Source organism: Vanessa tameamea, chromosome W (genome assembly GCF_037043105.1).
Source record: "Vanessa tameamea isolate UH-Manoa-2023 chromosome W, ilVanTame1 primary haplotype, whole genome shotgun sequence".
Lineage (NCBI taxonomy): Eukaryota > Metazoa > Arthropoda > Insecta > Lepidoptera > Nymphalidae > Vanessa > Vanessa tameamea.
In genome coordinates this window covers 4,320,938-4,342,809 of record NC_087340.1, presented here as the reverse complement: position 1 = coordinate 4,342,809, position 21,872 = coordinate 4,320,938, and the positions used below count along the sequence as shown (strand labels likewise).

At 32.0% G+C, this 21,872-nt stretch overlaps 1 protein-coding gene and 1 long non-coding RNA gene across 2 annotated transcripts in view; one reads left to right on the top strand and one right to left on the bottom strand.

The window, feature by feature from the left end:
- Window positions 1–21,872, bottom strand: part of LOC135194607 (uncharacterized) — a 441,435-nt gene that overhangs the window by 203,438 nt on the left and 216,125 nt on the right. The window lies entirely within an intron of this gene.
- On the top strand, window positions 989–17,088 carry LOC135194608 (transcription initiation factor TFIID subunit 4-like). Its single transcript, XM_064220222.1, has 10 exons — window positions 989–1,834; window positions 5,719–5,883; window positions 6,973–7,143; window positions 9,924–10,133; window positions 10,310–10,453; window positions 13,868–14,217; window positions 14,481–14,676; window positions 15,475–15,651; window positions 15,967–16,128; window positions 16,426–17,088. Exons 1-10 carry the CDS (start codon window positions 995–997, stop codon window positions 16,552–16,554), a joined length of 2,544 nt encoding a protein of 847 aa, XP_064076292.1. The 5' UTR covers window positions 989–994; the 3' UTR covers window positions 16,555–17,088.

Genomic DNA, 21,872 nt, shown 5'->3' with positions numbered 1-21,872 from the left:
TTATTTTTTTTTTATTACAGATTTAGTATTAACTGTTTAATAATATTATTAATCGGGTAATCCTCAGCCGTAATAGTTGAAATTACAAATAATTTAAAAATATTTCTTAACTTTTTTTTTTACATGCAATTAAGCACGGAGCGTGACGGAGAATTAGTCCAAATAAATTATAGGGTCGACTATTTTCAAAATTATATAATATGACTCCAGTGTTGAACATACATTATTTCAGTAATGTATCGTAAATATAGTAAGTTCTCGAACCTAAGAAAACAAATCGGTTTTTTTTATAACCGTTTCAAAGAACTGTTTTGAAAATGTAAAAAACCGGTTCGTTTCGTTTTACGTAAAATCAGGAATGACCCAGCACTAACAATGGCGCTTATGCCTCACTAAAAAACAAATCACATGCATGTTTTCTTATTGGGTTTCTTACTTATGATTCCGGGAGCGAGTGAGACAGAAAGATAGTTCTTCTTACTCACAAACTTATCTTTCTCGTCGCATATCGTTATGATTGTAAGCTATTTAAAAATAAGTAATATATGTTGTACATAAATATGGTCATGATTTGACCATATTTATTAAAATGTGAGAAAATCAGCAAGGCGGGTAGACAAATAAATTGTAAATGTAAGAAGGGTTACGGCTTTTAAAAGCACTGTGTGAATAGATTAGCTCTCAGTTCGTTTGGGGCTTTAATGGCGAAAGTAATTTAAGGTAAGATTATTGTACTGATTATAATGTTGTATTATTAAGTTAAAATGTATTAATGTTTAAATGTGATTTGTAAAAATAAAAGTACTGTATGATACGTGTTCTGTTTTATTTTATATATAAAAATAATAGTAAAACGTTAACACACTTTAAAATATTCAGTTAACTTTTATATAAGCCTATTGTTTTTATTTTGAAAGAAATGAAAACCGCTTTAAATTTTACCGGTTTGCCTAAGACAAGGGCATCGCTAGCTACATCCGCCGATTAATATAAAATGGCGTCAGCCGAGTTTTTAGAGCAAGCTTTGTCTATAGACGTTGATGAGAATGCAGTAAACGCGATCGTGGGTTCGCTTGAAAATCATTTAGTGACGTCCGTTTCGTCAATATCATCACAGAACAATTTAGTAAATGTTATTCCTAATCATCTTAATATTACTTCAAGTGCAAATACCATTAATGGACAAAAATATAACCAGGACCAAAGTGATGGTGATATAGGTTGTGTAAATTTTCAACCATCCCTCGTTTCTTGTGCATCATTTAGTGTTCCAACTTCATTTGTATCACAATCAAACGTATCACAAAGTGTTTCAAATAATGGTGAACCTCTAAAAGTTATTAGTACGCAAGTACAAGGTTTGGCTGTGTCAGATAGTAATACACCGTATTCAATTCGGTCTCTTTCGAACAATTGCGTTAATTTATCTTCGTCTCAGGCACAGATATCACATTTAATACAGGGAAGTAGTGTAGTATCTCAATCTGGGAACAAAACGATTAGTATGCAACCTCCTTTGGTTTTAAAACAGGGTACAACTTCTGGTCAAGTTGGCATGCAACCTAATATGGTCACAGTGCCTATGACAGTGAATTCTAGCATGCCTGGTTCTATACCAAATGTTATGACTATTAATAAGCCAGGAGGGCAAAACGTAGTAGTAACAACACAGAATTTGGGTACAGCACAACCTGCTATATTGCCCAATGTGCAGATATTGAATATGCGACCGGGCGCTCCAGCTGTTGCGTCACAGAAGTCTGTAGCTACAGTATCTCCGCGAGTTGTTATTGGGACTCCACAGGTGGTGGGAACTAGAGCAGCTGCTCCTGGAGTAAGTGCCCATTCATTTTGATGTTGTACGAAGAGCACTCCATGCCTTGGTTTTACATTGAATTAAAACTCCATTGTGTGGTATTTGTGTTTTAACTGTGCAAAATATATAAATAAAAATATGAAATAGGGCATACAAACATAAGTTTATAAATATTTGAATACTTGCATAAACATAACATAATCAGCCTGTAAATTTCCCACTGCTGGGCTAAGGCCTCCTCTCCCGTTGAGGAGAAGGTATGGAGCATATTCCACCACGCTGCTCCAATGCGGGTTGGTGGAATACACATGTGGCAGAATTTCGTTGAAATTAGACACATGCAGGTTTCCCCTCACAATGTTTTCCTTCACCGCCGAGCACGAGATGAATTATAAACAAATTGCATTTGCAATTGCATTGAATACTTGCATGCAACATTAATAATATGATATTTCTCATTAGATCGAATCAAATTTTCATTTTTAATGTTGGTTTACTTTCTGTTTGCTCAAATGCTCAGCTCACAACAATATATTTATGATAACGTAAATAATTACATCACAACAAATTTTGTATATTCCATTTTGTAAAATTATTTTACAAAAGGTTAACATAACAAAATATTGATTATAACAACATATTCAAATTTATTGTAAATAAAAATAAACTGCAACTTTGACTAAGTATTTTGACAATGTCAAAGAGCTTCGCCTTTGCAAAATGTGTAATATACAATTTTTTCTACTGTCTTGAAAACTCGTAGGATAACTAGGTATAAAAGAAACTAAATAAGTTAAAAATAATTAGAGATTATTTTTTTAATTTTATTTCATAAACAGCATTAATTTAAATTGAACACAACAAAAAACTTATTTGTGTCTGCCTATAGCATTGTTTGCCTATACAATGTTTCCTAATTAAAAATGATATCCAATCTGTAGAGTATTTATTATAAACATTAGGTCAATTTCTATGTAAATATTGTAAACTTAAAGTAAATAATATGTTGAGTATTAATTATGTTCATGACTTTGAATTTCAATCCACACTTTTGTACTCTTTGATGTAATCAGTATCTTTTGAAGGAAATGAGTTTCATTTCCCCTGATTTATTATGAATACTAAAAATGAAACATATTAATAAATACATGGTTACCACATTTTCTCTTCATTGCAAGAAATTTAACTATGGGTCTCACAGAGTTTGTTGCACAAAACATGTTTGCTTGATTGCGGAGCATAAACCTAAAAATCAATTCCACAGCATTTATTTTAAGTTTTGTTACATATACAATTTACATTATTCATATATTGTGCAATTACTACAATTGTATTGCTTTTGTATACTGCCTTCTTCATGTGACCCATGCTTTCTACTGCAGTGTTAGACTTAATTGTTACATTCCAAACAAACACAAGCAGATGTGTTAAGATCTCATTTGTATCATATAAAATTTAATAATTATGCATGTGTGGTTCATTTGTTTTCATGTAAATATTTCATATGTCAAAATAACATGTCATTCATCTGGAACGCTAGAAATAATATGGATTACACACTAATATTTCATTATAGGTCTCGGAACAACCTTATAGAGAATTACAACTGAATATGTACATATTCACTTATATTTGTACTAATAATAGGATTAATTTTCAATAGGACTATGAAAAGATTCTTGTGATACATATGCCTCATTTTTTTTGTTAAAAATGTATGTTTACATCAAATTCTCTCCTTCTAAAATGGCAACACCCCATTGACGGGATCCTTTGCATATTCGCATCATTTGAGTGTTATACAAATTGTCCTTAATGTGCAGATGAACATAAACGAATTGCCTTGATTACTTGCTTGCATCCTTCCTGTGTATTATATCTGTATAGAAATAACTTTTTTTACTGTTATAGTCAAAGTATCATTTAAATGAAAGCTGTGTGTACCCAAACCACATTTTTTATCGACGAAACTTCCACGAACGAAAATATTACGTTTCCAAATAATTGAAAATTTTAATAAGTAACTGCACGTTTTTTTATGCTACTAACAAATAATAAAAATACGTCGTAGTAACGTGTATAGACAAGGAAAAAACTGACCCATAGACTGAAAATGCAATTCTGACAAAGTGATAAGGATGCAATCGATACGGCTGCGAATGGCGGAAATTTAGCACTTACGATTTATATCGAAGCTAACAGCATACTATTTGTTTATGTTTATAGTATTTGTTTCGAACTTTGCGACTTCATGTGTGAAAAGCGAATTTTTAAACAAGTTTTATGTTAATTTTACATATTGCTCGCCCGCTATTAATGTATCGGAAGAAATTTTTAGTGCATCGAACTATTAAAATGGTGTCATAACTTTTGGTTGTAGGCGTTCGAATGACAATACGATATTTTTGATTTTTGTAAGAAAACGTAATTGACTTTCGAATTAATATTGAAAGGAATACTTAATAATTTAATTAAATAAAAACATTGTATTTAAAATTATTATCGATATTTTACTGTTTTGATTTTTAAGCATTGCTTATTGTCCGATAGCCTGTTGATTCATCTCTGCAATCTATACAATTTATTAGTTTCGTTTTTGTATATTCGAATTAGATGATACCTTTCAAATTTCGATATCGCATCGAAATAATCGTATCGTTGCACCACAATATGCTTTTGATTGATATAGTCTATTTTCGTATTAAAATATCGATTTCTGTTACGCAGTTCGGACAATGATATCACAAACGGTAGCGTCTTCTGTCTGAAAACAGATTGATGACGTTCATTTAAATACAATTTGTATAAACTGTTGAGAAAGAAAAATGAATTCAAAGTGTTTTGATGCTATAAAGTGTATTTAATATAGTTTTTATATTTCAATGTGAAGATAAGATTATATCGTTTTGAATAGTGAATCATAATTCGAGTAGCCGTTATTAATGGAAATCTTAAATAGTACTTCGTATTATTAAGACACTTTATACGCGTGGTTCGTTTTTTATTAGAATTTGTACAAAATGTAAATATTGGAATTACTTGATATTCTTAACTGAAAATGGTATATTAAGTTTGTTAACGTGGTAAAGAGTTATTGTGTTTTGTTATCCGAATAGTGGTGAAGGACCTCTCAGTTGTGAAAATATAAACTGTTCGTTCATTTTGTTTACCTTTTGTGCAGATCGTTATGAAATAGTTTGATATGTAAGGAATGGAATAAATGTTGTGGACTCAACGAATATGACGTTTTAGTATAAATTAAATAATGATACTAATTCATTAGTAAATCTTAGTTTGAATAAAAACGAAATTATTCTATTCCTTCAATTCAGAGTGACGCTTATTATAATCATATAGTATTGGACATACAATGATTGTAGTGATGTAAAGAATACATTAATTAATTACTATAAATTGAGTGTAACAATTAAGCAACTAACATAAATTTCATTATTATTGTATTTCTCATCATTTGTTTTTGACAAATATACAATATATGTGTTCGATGTGATCAGACTTATTGGTGTTGAACATGTTGTAATTTTATTTAAGATAAGTATTTAATTTTATTATTAAAGCCTAAAACGTAACGTATTCGTTATGATGCGAAATGTAATCATATGAAATTTATATGATTTTGTATAATACAGTAGGTGTTCTATTGGTGCTTTTTGTTATAAGATAAACCAACTAATTGTAATGTATTCAACATGCTTCAACACATCTAACAAACCCACACTACAGGTAACCCATTCACTATCATCGCCCGCACTTTCTTTATGTTAATTGTGTTCTATTATCAATACTTTGCTTAGATTCATAATCGGACGTTGAGACCAGCAACGGTGACGAGATTCGTTCATAACATATAGTGAAAATTGAAACGACGCGTTCATTTTTAGATAACGCTGCAAACACTTCAAAGTCTACAACAGGGGCAACAGGGTCATTTGTTGTTAAAGACTGAGAATGGTCAATACCAGCTGTTGAGGGTCGGCCCCGCGCCCGCGGCCAGCACTCTCACGGCGCCTCAGCCGCAGACGCTCCGGCTGTCGACTGTGCCGGCAGTAAGTAGGCAACGAAACTTCGCCACCCCACTCACCGGCCTATGGGATTGGACAACGCGATACCCTTTGTCGTTATGTTTATTTGTCCAATTTCAAACAAATCGTGCATGTACAAATACGGTGGCGGTGCATGTTGTAAGGTAATTAACAAGGTAAGACGCAACCGGAACTCGTTCCAGTCATTGGTAATATTAAAAATACTAATTATAATTAACTAATAGTTTTTTAATAATTGCACGAATATCAGGCGAAGTTTCATGAGCGATGTCGTTGTCGAATCATTACAGAGATATGTCTTCTACATTTTCTTCGTTCGTTATTTACTCGTCAAATGATCCCGATATTCGTGTATCCCGTTTTACGCAATAATCATAGAATTAACAACCATCTTGGACGACGTTTTAAATTAAACCAGTACAGAATATCATCCCGAAATCACGGCTTCGCATAGAACGCTTGGCATTTAATAAGGTGAGAGGGAAGTGACTTACACGCATGCAAGAAAGCACAATAAGCAAAAATTTAACTAGAAATTAAAGAACTAAATATTAAATTAAGACGAATAACGGATTATATTTCTTTACCTAATATATGTATTATATAAATAATTGTAAAAACAAAATAGCGTGAAACAAGAGGACGTAATACGACCGAAACACTCACTAAGCGCTCGTGGTCATGCGAAAGACACCCACTCTTCTGCACGCAGTGACCATATTGAGATAAAATTATAACGAAGCTTAATTATGTACTGCTTTTATACGATGTGCTTGTGTCCGTTCGTGTTAATACCGAATAATTTTATTGTATTCATATAATAAATGATACCTTTGTTAACTGTTTGATCAAAATACAATTAGAGGTAATTATCTTAATGTATATACTCTGATATGTGATTATATTTAATATCTTGTTTATCTCGACATTAAGCGTTCGCATCGACAGAAACATAAGTTTGTTTTTTTTTTTTTTTTTGTAAATAAATAAAGTTGTTTATGGCTTAATAGGTTTTAATGCACGGATATTTTGATTAGTTATAAAACAATGTGAGGATGAGAGGTTTTAAATATTCTCGTCTCTTCTGTCTAGCATCCAGGCGTAGCGACGCTGTCGACCAGTGTCGCTTCACCCAGTCAGATGGCAAACCAGATGCCAGGTCAGATGCCGGGCGGGCCGGTCGCCACGCCGGTACAGCTCCCCACGGTGACGACCATCCCGACTCCCTCACCCCAGCCCCAACAACCCACTGTGACGACGCAGGTAACTGGTACACGATCATGTTTGATAATGAAACCATCGCTTACAGTAGAAGCTGATATGCTGATATTGGTCATTATTATGTAGTTCAAAATAATTGCTTATTAGGAATAGAAATTGTCATATAATTTGTTTTTTCGTAACAATTGCCGAGTTTCGCTTCCTTATATTTATACATTTATACATTTACCTCCATATAAAGTAACCATACTGGTAGATTCCTCGTCTCTCAGCTCGCAGCTCGCAGATCAAAGGACTGCGCCAACGACCTTGATATTTTCTCAAGAGTTTCTCATAAGTAGAGTATATTTAAATTTTACCCTACAGGAGTTACTGACTCCGTTATATTTGTTTATCTTTATCTTTTCAATAGACTTGCAACCTAAGTAGGATAATGTATGGTTCGGAAAAAAAAAACAATATTTTCGGAATATTCAAATGCCTAGGACTCTTATAAATTTATATTTATTAAAAAAATGTTATCCTTTATTTTAATAAAAATACGATCTCTTTTGGAATATTCCCTTTTAATTAAAAATAGATTTTGAGCAAATTAATAAAAAAAAAATCGCAACTTATTGCTAGTATTTCAACAGCATTTATATTTTTTTGACTATGAATATTAAAAACAAGTACACAATATCAACATTTATCAGAACCAGGTTTTGTTGTGTTCTTGTTTTACGGAACTCAGTTAGTGAATGGAGAAGCATTAGCGACGTAAGATGGGATTTTCAGAATGCAGAGAATCGATGCAGAGACTGATAATCATAATGCCTATCAGGTGGTCCATTCAGTCGATTACCTTCCTACTTCTAGTAGTATAATAAATCTAATAAAAGTGCGCCCTAAAAAGTTATATGTTATATTATACGACTGTATTACAATTTCTTACTTATATATCGGTTTCGTCATGGACCCAATCGTAACTGAATTTGTTCTAAAATATATGGTATTTTCGATGTATAGAAAAGGACACATTCAATAACAATTTTCTAAAAATAGACCTCATGTCTCTGAACGTGTTAACGTGTTAACTAAACTCGATCGCTCACTTGTTTAAAGATAATTAAAAAAAAAAATACTGATTGTTATTAATTTGCCCTTAAGAAAACATTAATTCCTCCTTACGTTACAAAAAGCTGCCATTAAATCTTATTTGTTATAGCCTTTTTACTATAAAATTCTGGACTCAATATATTTCGGTAATAGCTCAGATTGCTCTGACTGAGTAAGAAAATAATGTTAATATTGGCCTTAAAAAAAAAAAAACAGCTTAATAGTTGAAAACTAAGCACGTAGCACTATTGGGAAAACATTGAAGAAAAATAAGACAAAACATTCGCGGTAATACAAATAATACAAACTTAATTGTGTTCAATATATGTACATTGGTTTCAACAAAACACAGTATATTATATATGATTTCTGATTTTTTAATTTAATAGTTTATAATTTTATCAAATAACAAAGTATATCCACATCGTTAGTACAAATTGAGGTATATGAACGGATATAATGATTCTGAACATATAATTTACTATTTATTATTAACGATGGTAAAGCCAGTTTTATTGCTCACGAGCCACCGCGTTGACCCTTCACTATCATTAAGTGTCATAAATTAGTTTAAATTGCGTTCAGATGCGACCAGTGTGTGAGCCAGTCTCACTGTACAGGTGAAAGAGGTGACATCGTATACGTTAAGTACATTGACCGTTTGAAATAAATCTCACTTCAAAGTATAAAACGAGAGTGAAATATTTACTATTCAATGAAATGTCAATTAATTGGACCTTAGTAAAATTGTAAGGTTTTTTGATAAGAGTACACGATGTTGCAATGATTATTTTTTCGACATAAATCTAATTCCAGGTGCAAAATCAGGAGTATTGCATGACTTTTAAGCGATTTCCTCAGTGGTGACTATCGTGAATGCAAAGCGAGGAGTCTGATATCGATGCGATTTGTTTTGTTTGGAAAAGGAGCGATTGCATATTTTTTATAAGAATGTTATACTTTGAGGACGCACAACTATGCTTTTTAAAAAACCAATAAAATAATTATATAAGATAGCTTGACGACTCTGGCGTAACCGCGTCGATTTTAGCAATGTATATCAACAATGTCAAAACGGTAACATATATCAGTATTAGTAAATAATATCCCACCAAGTTTATAGTTAAGCAACTCAAAAAAAAAAAAAATTGTAATGCAGAAACGTACTGATAAATCTATATTTGCTCAGAACGTGTCTATAATGAGATCGGCGACATTTAAATGTATACGCTAAGACTTATTTTATTAGAATTAGTATTTAACTTTTAATATTTGAATAAAACTTGGTTTACTATAAATTATTTCAGAACTTCTACTACAAGTACTTTGTTAACAAGGTCTAGTGCAATTTCAATAATCGGAATTTCGCTGTTTTTCTGTCTGTCTACGCAGAAATGTCTAATTTGGTCTAGATTTTCTTTTTGTGTTACCGTAAAGTGACATAATCTTTGTCAAAGTTTTGCAACTGAGTAACTATCGCCTTTTGCACTCCAGAAGTTGACGCCGGCATGCGACCGAGATCGTATCTCGTAGTATAGCGGTTTGTACTTTACCAATTACACGAAAACAGTGTAATTACTTAGCATGTGTTACGTGCACAAGTGACACATGTATACAAGAAAATGTTTTCAACTTTGAAAAATGGCATTTACATTTCGGAGTTACTCTTGACTTTTTTTGTATGAAATCTAAAAATATCGTCATCCATCAATATGTCTTCTCAGAAACCTCTAGACAACACGAAGGAGAAATGCAGGAATTTTCTTGCCAATCTGCTAGATCTGTCCAGCAAAGAGCCAAAGTCTGTCGAGCGGAATGTGAGGAACCTAATCCAAGAACTGATAGACGCCCAGGTGGAGCCTGAAGAGTTTTGTGATAGGCTCGAACGTTTGCTCAATGCGAGCCCACAACCCTGTTTAATAGGATTCCTTAAGGTAAGTCGCATTAGTAGTTTACTGTTTTCATAAATAAATGTATTGTTACTTACGTAGTCAGGATCAGAAAGGCGTTCTTTAAACAAGGATATTGAAAAGTAAATATTCAACGTCGGGTCCATGTGTTTTGATTTAAATATGTATGTTTCATGTTAGATATTCATTTTTTTTCACAGAAAAGCTTACCGCTACTAAGGCAATCCTTGGTTATAAAAGAACTGGTGATCGAAGGAATAAACCCCCCTTCACCCCATGTCGCTTTCTCAACTCTTTCCGGGCCCGCGCCGCAGCCGGTTCTCGCTTCCTCTAACATTCCAATGGTAAGACTCTTAGCACATTGAACAATTATTATTTTCACCTTAACAAAATATTACTAAAAACTTTTTTTTTATATATCTAACAATAATTATAAAGGCAATGCGAATGAAACCAACAACAGAATATGTCGATAATATTTAGTACTAACCAACAGTTTTGTCAAACTAATAAACTTGCTTTCCAATTCTTTTCAAAACGTAATCAAATATCACACAACATGTAAAACCGGTAGGCAGCGTAGTGAAACGCTTGCATTGCTTTAATAGCATTATTACAATCAGGTCACATAAAACTATTAATGCTACGCTAATTACATAATGCTAACTGTTAGCACGACCTCGACACAAGTATACTGGGCACGATATATATAGTCTTATAATAATAATATCAGATTAGTTTGTGAAATAAATAATCAATTATTAAAAAATTAAAGGTTGTTAGTGTTCATGACTAAAATAACAATATTAAAATGTCGATTATCTTTTACGAGCTGAAATATCAGTACGACTTAACACACGGTGCATTTTACTGACACATGTCGAAGAGGTTGTATAGAAAGATATTTAATTAACTGGTGGAACGTGACATAGTTATAAGTCGTGGTTGTGGCAGCTAGATGACGAGGGGAGTTCGAGCTCCACTCTCACGCCCCTCCTGCCCTCCGTGATGCCAATGATCCCGCCCCAACCGCCTTCACCGATACCGGTTAACATAACCGTGCAGAGTGTCGCGCAGGTTTGTCTGTGCCCTCGTATGCATTGGCCAGGGACGTATTTTTGATGTTTTTTTGCTTCAAGCAAAAATTATCGGCCGATCCTACTCGATAGTAAAAAACAAATAAAATGCTATGAGATAAATAATACTCTACGATATAACCCCTTCGGACGAACGTCCCCTCCAACCTTAGGAAAATACGTCACTGGCATTGTCATGTGTACTATAGGGTTGCTGTCGAAACCTTTAATTAATACCAAAACGGTGGAAAGACATAACAGTTTTAATTGAAGTCTGGACTATATTGAAAAGTAATTATTTTCAGTATTAATTTCGATATATTTGTTCAGTATAATATATAGTCAATCATGTTGAGGGTATGGTCGATGTTCTTTATACCGAAATGTCTCGATTTAGGGGACGGCAGCCCTATTCTAACACATAAACGCCAATTATCTTTGAATACGAGGGTTAATTGATTTTCGGAATCATTCAGAAAAATCAATCTGTCGTAGCCTGATTTTTAAATAATTGTCAATATTAATTATAAAACGACATCGAATAAATATTAATATTGTTAATATTTTTTATAAAATATATGAAATACGAAAAAAAAAGCGACAGAATTTGTGCAAATTGTAAGCGAAACAGTCAATCGAACCTTCAAACGACGCTCCTTTTAAGTTGTCCTTGCAGCAGGTTGTTCAGCGTCACAAGTTTGTAACTAGAGGATTTACCGTTCATATTTATCATGTTTATCATGTACATATTATATATGACATCAAATTGTACAGTTGACAGAACAATGAGTACATTAAGACTTTTTGTTTTTGAATCGAATTGTCAAGTGTGGTCATTTTATACACGTTTTTATAAATAGGAAGTTTGTTACGTTACAGCTCACGAATGATTCCGGACAGCTCTACAAATTTATATTTTTTGTAGATGTGTCGTTTTTTATTGTTAAAGTGGCTTTCTAGTTTATAATGAGCAAAACTATGGATTTTATACATTCCTTTTAGCGACCAGGAAACATGAAATATTTACATTATACAAGTCTGATGAATATTTAGTCCAGTAAATAGGAGAGTTTGTCTCTTAATTGCTGTGGAGCTCATATCGCTTACCCAAGTAAAAGGGACAAGGCAAGAATTATGATGATAATTGTAGTGCTTATAAGATGAATATGAACTGTATAATAGTGGTGATAAGATCAATCCGTTTACAAGAATTTAATTAAACGATGAAGATGAGAGTTAGGAATTGTTCTGAGCGGTCCCTAACATCACTTATCAAGTATTATCAAATCAATAATACAAATTGTAATCACAAACAAAGATTAAAATCTTGATATAAAATTATATTGAATAGTAAATCATAACCATATTACATATTATTGTATTAAGTATCGCATAAAATATATAAAAATGTATGCTCATTATTTCCTAGTTTATGGCTCTACACCGTTGCAGTAGATACTGCACTCGGTGTTATTTGGATGTCTATATTTAGTTGTATGTCATGTAGCATTAAGAATGTTACTTTAAATATCGCTAATCATTTAGTTTTTTTTTTTTTTTACCAGCGCTTGTCTATATTATTTATGATAATATACTTTTAAATGCAACGGAATTTTGCACCATTTATTTTTTAAATATTCTAGGTTCTCATTGGACATTTCTTTATTTTTTTTTATATTTGTTTATAATTTTAAGAGATTTTGTTTAATTATGTATATATGGATGAAAATTACAGATATTTGTACTAATTAAAAAAATATGTGTATATCTTTGTCTAATGTCATTTCACAGCAAGAAGAAATATCAATCTGTAAATTTTGTTTATACATATTCATAAAATCACTAAATATAAGCTTCTGCGTGCTGTAGTAGATATGTCAAAAGTTTTTAAAAACAAACTATAATTTATACGCAAAATGTGTAGAAATTTTCAATATGGAATCGGTAATTGTTATCATTAATGTCGTCGTAGCTTGTTACTTTTTTTTATAACAATTTTTTTGCAGATGTACTCTCTCCATAAGTACATTTTAACTCTGTTAGTAAGCTGCATGTATATTATTACATATAATTAAATAATTAGTGTCAGAATTAATTTAACAATTGAAACATCACTGTTGTAGCTTCTCGAATTTGGAATTCATTACCCTTAGCTATAAGACGCGCACAGTCGTTAGCCGTTTTTAAAAGTATGGTTAAGGACTTTTACTTGTCGCATTAAGCAGTCGTTGTCGTTGTTAATTTTTTGTTCTGTTATATCTCCTTTTTATTTATTTATTTATTTATTTTTTTTTTTTTTTTCATATATATATTTTATGTATTTATTTATGTAAATATTTATTATAGTATATATTTATATTATATATATTTATTGTTATCTGTGTATTGTGTTAACATTTTTATATTATGTATGTATTTTATTTTGACTTAAATTAGTGTACCCTTCCCATATATGTAAATACTATGATCCTCTGCCCAAAGGTTGCCTGGAAGAGATCGCTGCTGAGCGATAAGGCCGCCTGTTGCACCTCATGCAACTCTTTGTTTCAATATTGTAATTTTTAGTTTTAAGTTTGGGTGCAATAAAGTATAAATAAATAATATAAATAAATAAATAAACATAACTTTTGCGAGTTCATAATATACTGTGCTATATAATCAGAATATTTACGAATATTCCAGCAAAAGCCGCCACCAAAAGCGGGCAGCACGATAGCAGTTCTGCAGAACATTCCCGTTCATACCAAGCTGAATGTAACCAAGGTCGGTAAGACTATGCCGGTGAACAGCAAGTCTGGCTTCACAAGATCGACGTCAACTTCATCGGCCCTGTCGGCGGTATTGACGGCCGGAAAGTCCCTCCTCAAAGACAAGGAGAAGAAAGCGACGATGCAATTCACTCAACCATTCGTTGACGATAAGATGGCAGGTGATGACGATATCAACGATGTCGCCGCTATGGGTGGCGTTAATTTGGCTGAGGAAACGCAACGGATCCTGGGATCTACCGATATGATTGGTACACAAATCAGGTAAGCTTATATAATATAACATAAATATGTAGTTAAAGAAATAATTTGAAAAACAACCTTTTATTTAAACACCATATATACCTAAATGAACTAAATATCAGGTAAATTTGAATTTGGTTTAAATTCAAAAAATAAAACTAGAAATTCAGAAAAGACTTGACCGCATTCTAAGTCGAAAAGGCTAACTAATTATAATGTAATGTTATAATATATTTTTTTAATAATTTAATTAACATTATAATATTTAAATGTCTTTTATTCAGATCATGTAAGGACGAGTACCTGGTCCCGCTGTCTCTGATGCAGTCTCGATTAAAGGCGGTCGCAGCCAAGCACGGACTCGAGGAGCCCTCACCAGAAGTGGCAGGAATCTGTTGCCACGCAGTTCACGAACGACTAAAGAACCTCATAGAGAAGTTGGCTGTGATCGCTCAGCATAGGATCGACACGATAACCAAGGTTAGAAGTTGTATATCATAGACAGAAAATAAATCAAAATTCATAATCACAGGTGTATGATTTATATACATAGTGATTTTTTTGTAATAAAATTTGTTGTTTTTTTGTTTGCTAAATATTAACTAGAATATTTTTTCGTTCAACTGTGGATATGAATAAGACATATTCTTTAATTGAAATACGCAATATATTTTATAATACATCAAAGGACGAGCAACTGTTGATCTGCTTCTATGGAGATAATGTGTCTAAAATGCTTAGCCAATAAACTGTTCAATATAATGTGTTTCCTAATATCTAATAAAATGCTTGCAAGTTTTGCGACCATGGAGGAGGTGTCTCAGGGTGACTTTTATTGCTATTAGTTCTTAAATAGCAAAAATAAAATAACACCAAGGCATTATTAAGATGCGTATTCATGAAATTTTATGACAATTTCTGTTTGCAATTCAATATACCAACAATTACATAACTTATGGGGACACAGCCTCTTAAAAGAATAAACACTAAAGTTATGTGAATTTATTTATAATGTGTTCAAAGAACATGTATTTTTGCTTTTATTCAAATATCTAAATATGTTTCTTGACTTCTTTTCCATAAATGAATGAAATCTACAAAATTTGTTTGTTTAATAGAATTAATTAACATTATTTGCGAAGTATTTAAATAAATATATGTGTAGCTTGTTGGCGAAATGACAATGTGTAGCAGATTAAATGCAATTTATTATATAGGTTTAAAATTTTATATTTTCAATAATATATTGTATACTAACCTTCCTTTATTTCCTTATAGCAGTCGGATTTGAGGTATGAAACAACTCAAGACGTTAAGGGACAGCTCAAGTTCCTTGAAGAGTTGGATAGAGTGGACAAGAAGCGCAGAGAAGACTCTGAAAGGGAGATGCTACTCAGGGCTGCAAAGTCTCGCTCTAAGAATGAGGACCCTGAACAGGCAAAATTGAAAGCTAAGGTAACATTTCCGTGGTAGCTTGATTTTAAAACATACCTTAAACGCACCAAAGTCGTTACCTTAAAACATACCAAAAGTCGCACTCATCGTGCTATGCAATCCAAACGACGGCCTGGTCGGAATTGCACTACTTATTACAACTCCTAAATATTTTATAAAATTCAACTTTAAATTAGGCTGTTTTGGACATTTATCTTGTACTCATTATGTATGATAAGTTACACGTTTAAAACTTTTTTTAAGAGAAGGCAAAAACCATAGGCATTATTAATTTATCATGATAGAAACCATAAACATTCTATAATTGTTTTATAGGCTAAAGAGATGCAGCGAGCCGAGCTAGAAGAGTTACGACAGCGTGAGGCAAACTTGACGGCCTTACAAGCAATCGGGCCTCGCAAGAAGCCACGTCTCGATGGACCTGGTGGTTCCGGAGATAGCGCTCTTGGTGCTTCTAGCCATGGATCTGGTGGAATTGTAAGTATAAAATAATTATATAATTTCCAGTCTTTTTATAATTATTATGAAGTAGACAAAGTTTATGTCATACAAATATTTTCATAGTTGTTAAAGAATGATGTATTCAAAATAATTACAGTAATAGTCGAGTGTTATTTGTGTGTAATACCAATAACAAAAACAATCTCTAAACTTTAACAAGAGAATAAATACTTTATCATCAATTATTTAACATTGAATATAATTTTTATGTTACTAAAATTCATCCTTCAAACATTTAATAACTTAAAAATTGTAAATAATTATTTTCAACAGTCTGGACGGAGTCAGCTGGCCCTGAGAACACGTCTCAAGCGTATTAATCTTAGGGATATGATCTTCCTCCTCGAGCAACAGAATGAAACGTCCCGCTCACAAATGCTGTATCGTAGCTATTTAAAATAGTTTCGGTCACGACGTGAAAATTATTAGCATTATTGATTTTACCTTAAACTGTTAAAATGACTATGATTACTGTGCATTATGTTGGACTGAGTTAAAATAAAAAATAACGCCACTTTTCTGTAAATTAAAAAAAAATAATCTATCCTCTTCATTGTCTAGTGAAAGATTTAGAGTATGTAATATGTTCGAAACTAAACTATCTTAAGAAATAAAGAAGTAAGTACATATAGCTAACTACATATTTGTAGACCATAAATCACACTAGAAGGCGACACCGATTATATGGTGAAAATATATTTTTTTTTATATACCAAGACATGACGGTTACTTCTGAAACTGGATAAAATATCTGTTTGTCAGAATTACAAGACGAAATTAGTAAGTTATAGGTGGTTGTTACACCCTGTTATTGCAACAGGTTTATCCCTAGTTAATCCATAAAGATTAAATAACTCTTGATTTATATTAACACATCTAGCATGGTAGATTAAATTTGAAAATTCTTAATTTTATTAAAAATATACATCATGCTAATCATTTCAAATTCAAATTCTTGGTAATAATTCATTCAATGAGAAGAATTGTTATACATTACAATTTTTAGTAGTCAGGACACATTTGTAACAGCTTAATCCAAAGTGTTTTCTAACTTAAAACAATATATAAAAGAAAATACAGGCAGTTCTCGACTTACGTCGAACAATCTTTTAACGCTATTCCTCAAGCATACGTCAATTGTTTCGATTTCCGGCTCAGGAGAATTCACTTGTCGCGAGGTCAATGTCATAGCAAGCAGATATAAACGAGGCAATCTATTATGTCTCGACTTACGTCGTTTTGATTTACGTCGCGTATTTCGAGAACCTAACATGCCGTAAGTACGAGGACTGCCTGTATCCAGTAACTGCGACTGACATTTCTGACTTTTAAATGAGATGTACCATCTTAACGTCATTATTTTTATACAATATTAATTTACAAATTAAATTATTTTTACATATTATTCTAAATTGTATAAAAAATATTTGTCAAATGTTCAGGAAATTCTAGTAAATTAGTTCTTTCTAAGGAATAAACAAGTCATAATAGTTCTTATTCAATTGCTCAAACTTTTAACACTATTTATGAATATAATTATTTATATATAAATAAATATGTCCTTACAATAACCAAAGCTTTTTGAATAGAAAATACATTCCAGTTAAAAAATATTGATGTGTTTGACTTGATCAAACTTCTTATTAAGCAAATAATTCATTCGATGTTTGATTTAAGTAATAAATTAATGCTTTTGTGTATTTGTAATCTAATAAAGATTATCAAATCTATTGTTCTAAATAGTAGTGTTGTAAGAAAGCTTATACTTTGATTTTTAACATAATATATGTATGTAGGTTTCTATTAACAACATCCTAGAATTAGTGTTGAGAATAGAGTGTGATGTGCAGTAACTCCACCTTAGTCAAGCACACACAAGTCTATCTATACATATTATAGCGTAGGTCGTGACCCATTCATTAATATATAAGTCATATGAAATGTTTGTTTTTGAAGGATTAAAGAGAGTGAAGGACTAATTGAATAAAAGCCAGTAAAATATATTATCAGATTTCTTTTAATTAGGTATTTGAATGCATTCTAGGTGATTTTAATAAATTGTAAAAATATGGTACAGTAAAACGATTCATCTCTTTAGTATTCATTTTTATGAGCAAATTTTTTGTTTTTGACTGTTACTTGCTCTATGCAGCCAAGTGTGGCTTTGCTATTTCATTTATTGTTTTGGGTATGATAATTGCCCAAATCAGACTGTTCATGTCAGTGGTTCTTGCAAGTATCTACACTTGAAATAAATGTATAGTTGTGTTGTAGCAAATAATTTAAAACTCTTTTGTTTATATGTATAAATCAAAAAACCATTAACATAATTATTCTTATGTAAATTAAAGTGTAAATACATTTTAAAGGCGTTATTGTACTCAACCACGATATTATAACAAAATCACATGTTGTTAAATACCTTTCAAATGTGTGAGCAATTTGAAGGAGTCGAATTTGCAAGAAAAAAAATTTATACAAGCGAAATAGTAACAGGAACATTATAGTAACCTGCACCCAAAAATTTTAGTGGTCGTATAAACATAAGACACGCACTAAAAATTGTTATTTAGTCCTTTAGTTATTTATTAGTAGTATTGTCGATCTCTGGAGTATCTCTAAAAAAATATTATTATAGACTAACTTCATCGTAATAGTGTAACTTTGATTGCTCTAGAAGCTGTAAAATAGTCTTAATGTTGATGGTAAAATTATCTCTTCTTTCCATGCATTTGTGGATTTAGGCTAAGGTAATATATTAAAATCATTTTCTTAAATAATAACATAGTTATTTGTCATTTAGATATTAGATTAGAAGCTAAGACAAGCTGAGATACAATACTTCCTTTATTCTAGCATCCTCGTTATCATTCAATTCATGTTAATATGTTTGGTATGTGTTGTTTACCTAATTAAATGTGACTGATGTTTGGCAAGTTACATTATGTTTTATTAAATTTAGATAAATTATTATTTTATTCAATATGCCAGCCTTTATGTCGTCACCTGTTAGTCCAGGTTCGCCACATTTCAACCTATATAAACAAGAAAATGCTAAATAAGACTTAACCTGGATTCTATCACACCAAGGCTCGTCTCTGCCTCTATCATATAATATTATATGTAAATCTTGTATTCTCATTGTACATTATATGTTATTTTAGTTCAATGGAATGTATGGTCGTAGTGGAATTCAAGCGACTTAGGAAGAATAAATAATAAATCCATATGATTTTGATACTATTGATGTAATAATGTCCCCAGGAAATTATTGAAAAAATATTTAAACAAAATCATTTTAATATAAATAAAACGAATAGTTGATTATAATTTTATGATAAGGTTAATATGTCTTCTCATTAATAAAACTTTAAATAAATATGTAACTATCATTTATTTTATTCCATGGATGTGCACATCAACTTTCATCGATTTTATCGATCCTCTTGTTTTGAAAAGTCAGAGGATTTGGATACGCAGTCTTCGTTCATATTCCGCGTATTCTATTGATTGACATTTAAAATTAAATATTGAAACGCCACGTTAGTCGAACCGAGCCCAACCATGCCAAGCCAAACCAAAGCCAAAGCTATTTCACGACAGTTAGTGCTGGAACTGCCCGCCAAGCCCACCTGTAACTATTAGTGACGTCAAATCCGATTATACAGTGAGAGGAATTGAATACCCGAACCATTCTTTTCGGAACGTCATTCGCTAGTTTATGCAAGAGAGACTGTTGCCGACGGCAACCGTGGTAACTAAAAAGAAACGAGGGATGTCGCGATAGCAACAAATAGAAAAAAATATAAAAGTATAATAGTAAAAAAAAAAAATAACAAAGCAGAATTGTCCTAACGAGTTTGGCGATAAAGTCCGCTGGCCTGGGAGGCGTGGGCAAGAACGACGGGATTTCAGCGAAGATGATGAATCTCTGACACCACCCTCTAGAAAACTACTGAAATGTTTACTGGAAAATGAACTTATAGGGCGATACGGGAATTTGATCCCGTGGGTGAAGATTATACAGTACAGGTGTGGTTAAAAAAAATTGAGCAGTTAGGTGATATTCACGATTACCATTTACCTATATTAGAAGTAAATGACAAGCTGAATAAAACTCATAATCAGCCTATACCTATTAGTCCACTGATGGACATAGGCCTCTCCCAAGGCGCGCCAATGAGCCCGATCTTCGGCTCTTCTCATCCACAATCCTTCTATTGGCTTCCTTCTCGAAGTTGTTTTTACCTAACTACATAGTTTGCCCGAGGTATACGTACTCTGTTAATCTTCCTCAATTTTTAGATGTGATCTATGGTGCTAAATCCTCCTCGAAGCCCGGCCTGCTCCACTGGCTGAAATTCGTTGAGTCTTCGCGCGCGATTTGTAATGATTTGAAAACAGTTTATAGACATGGCTCAGAAGTGAGAAGGGTCGATAGTTGTTCAGTAGGGTTTTATCGCCCTTTTTGAAGAACAAGACGACCACACTCCTGTTCCATGCCTTCAGAGTTCTCCCATCAAAGAGAACGGAATTAAAAAGCTTTTTCAGCTGTAACAGTGCTGGAGCTCCTCCAGTTTTCAGAAAACCTGTTGTAATTCCGTCCTAAAAATTAAGGTGAGGGATTTAAGTAATTCGTAATATCGCGCCGGTTTGTTATAACGTTCTATTAAATCCTTTTCACCTTGAGCAGGTCCCTAAGGTAAATAATTAACCTCTAGTCGATAAAATGATATAGGTTGAGTTATTTGTTAGTTAACGGAAAACTCGATTAACCCTTTTACGGAAAATTAATTCCGTCAAAATTACCTTGAGTATCGAAGAATGATCCTTTTTACCAAGTGCCTCAAAAAACAATTTAGGCTATAGCTTTTTATAGATTATAGAGGCAGTATAATTCTTGTTAAAATAACTGGAATTGATGTTTTTTCAAATGGTATGGTATGGTAATGGTAATATCGTGTTTATTGTCACTAAGTTGAAAAATGACGCTAATCGACGGTCACGTCCTAAATAGTACTTGTACAAAACAAGTCATTATTTTATTTACATTTATCTTATTAATATTTATGTTCTTTCTTCTTTATTTTTGTAATTTTATAGTAAACATGTCTCTAAATCAATCCTTAATATGATGATAACCTCTGACTTTTGAATTTAGGTTAAATATAAAATTTATATATTTTTTGTCTGTTATAAAAGAGTTTCTATTACGCAAAAAAAATAGACCGATGAATTAACTAAAAAAAAAGTTTGTTATATCTTTATTGGCTGTAATAAAGATATAACAAACTTTTTTTTTTTAGTTAATTCATCGGTCTATTTTTTTTTTAATTTAGAAATTATTTTCGTTTTTATATCTTAATTCCAACAAGATCGATTATATCGTCTAACCTACATAATGTTTACTGATTAGTTTTATAAAAATATTTTTTTACGATGTATCCTTTACAATACAATCGACAAAATACTGTGCCATCAGCCATGCAATTGAATTGGAGGGCTTCATTATTATTACAGATAATTATAAAAAATATATTTGTAATTATATTTAAAACCAACTATATTTTATACGTGGAAGTAATTTTTAATCTGTATTAATTATAATTAAAACAACACAAATAGTCATATGTTTGATATAAGTTGTACGTGTATCCGATTTGTTTGGCATTAGAAAAAAATTAAAGTGACACGTCCACCCACTAGTGCTGGGTCATTCC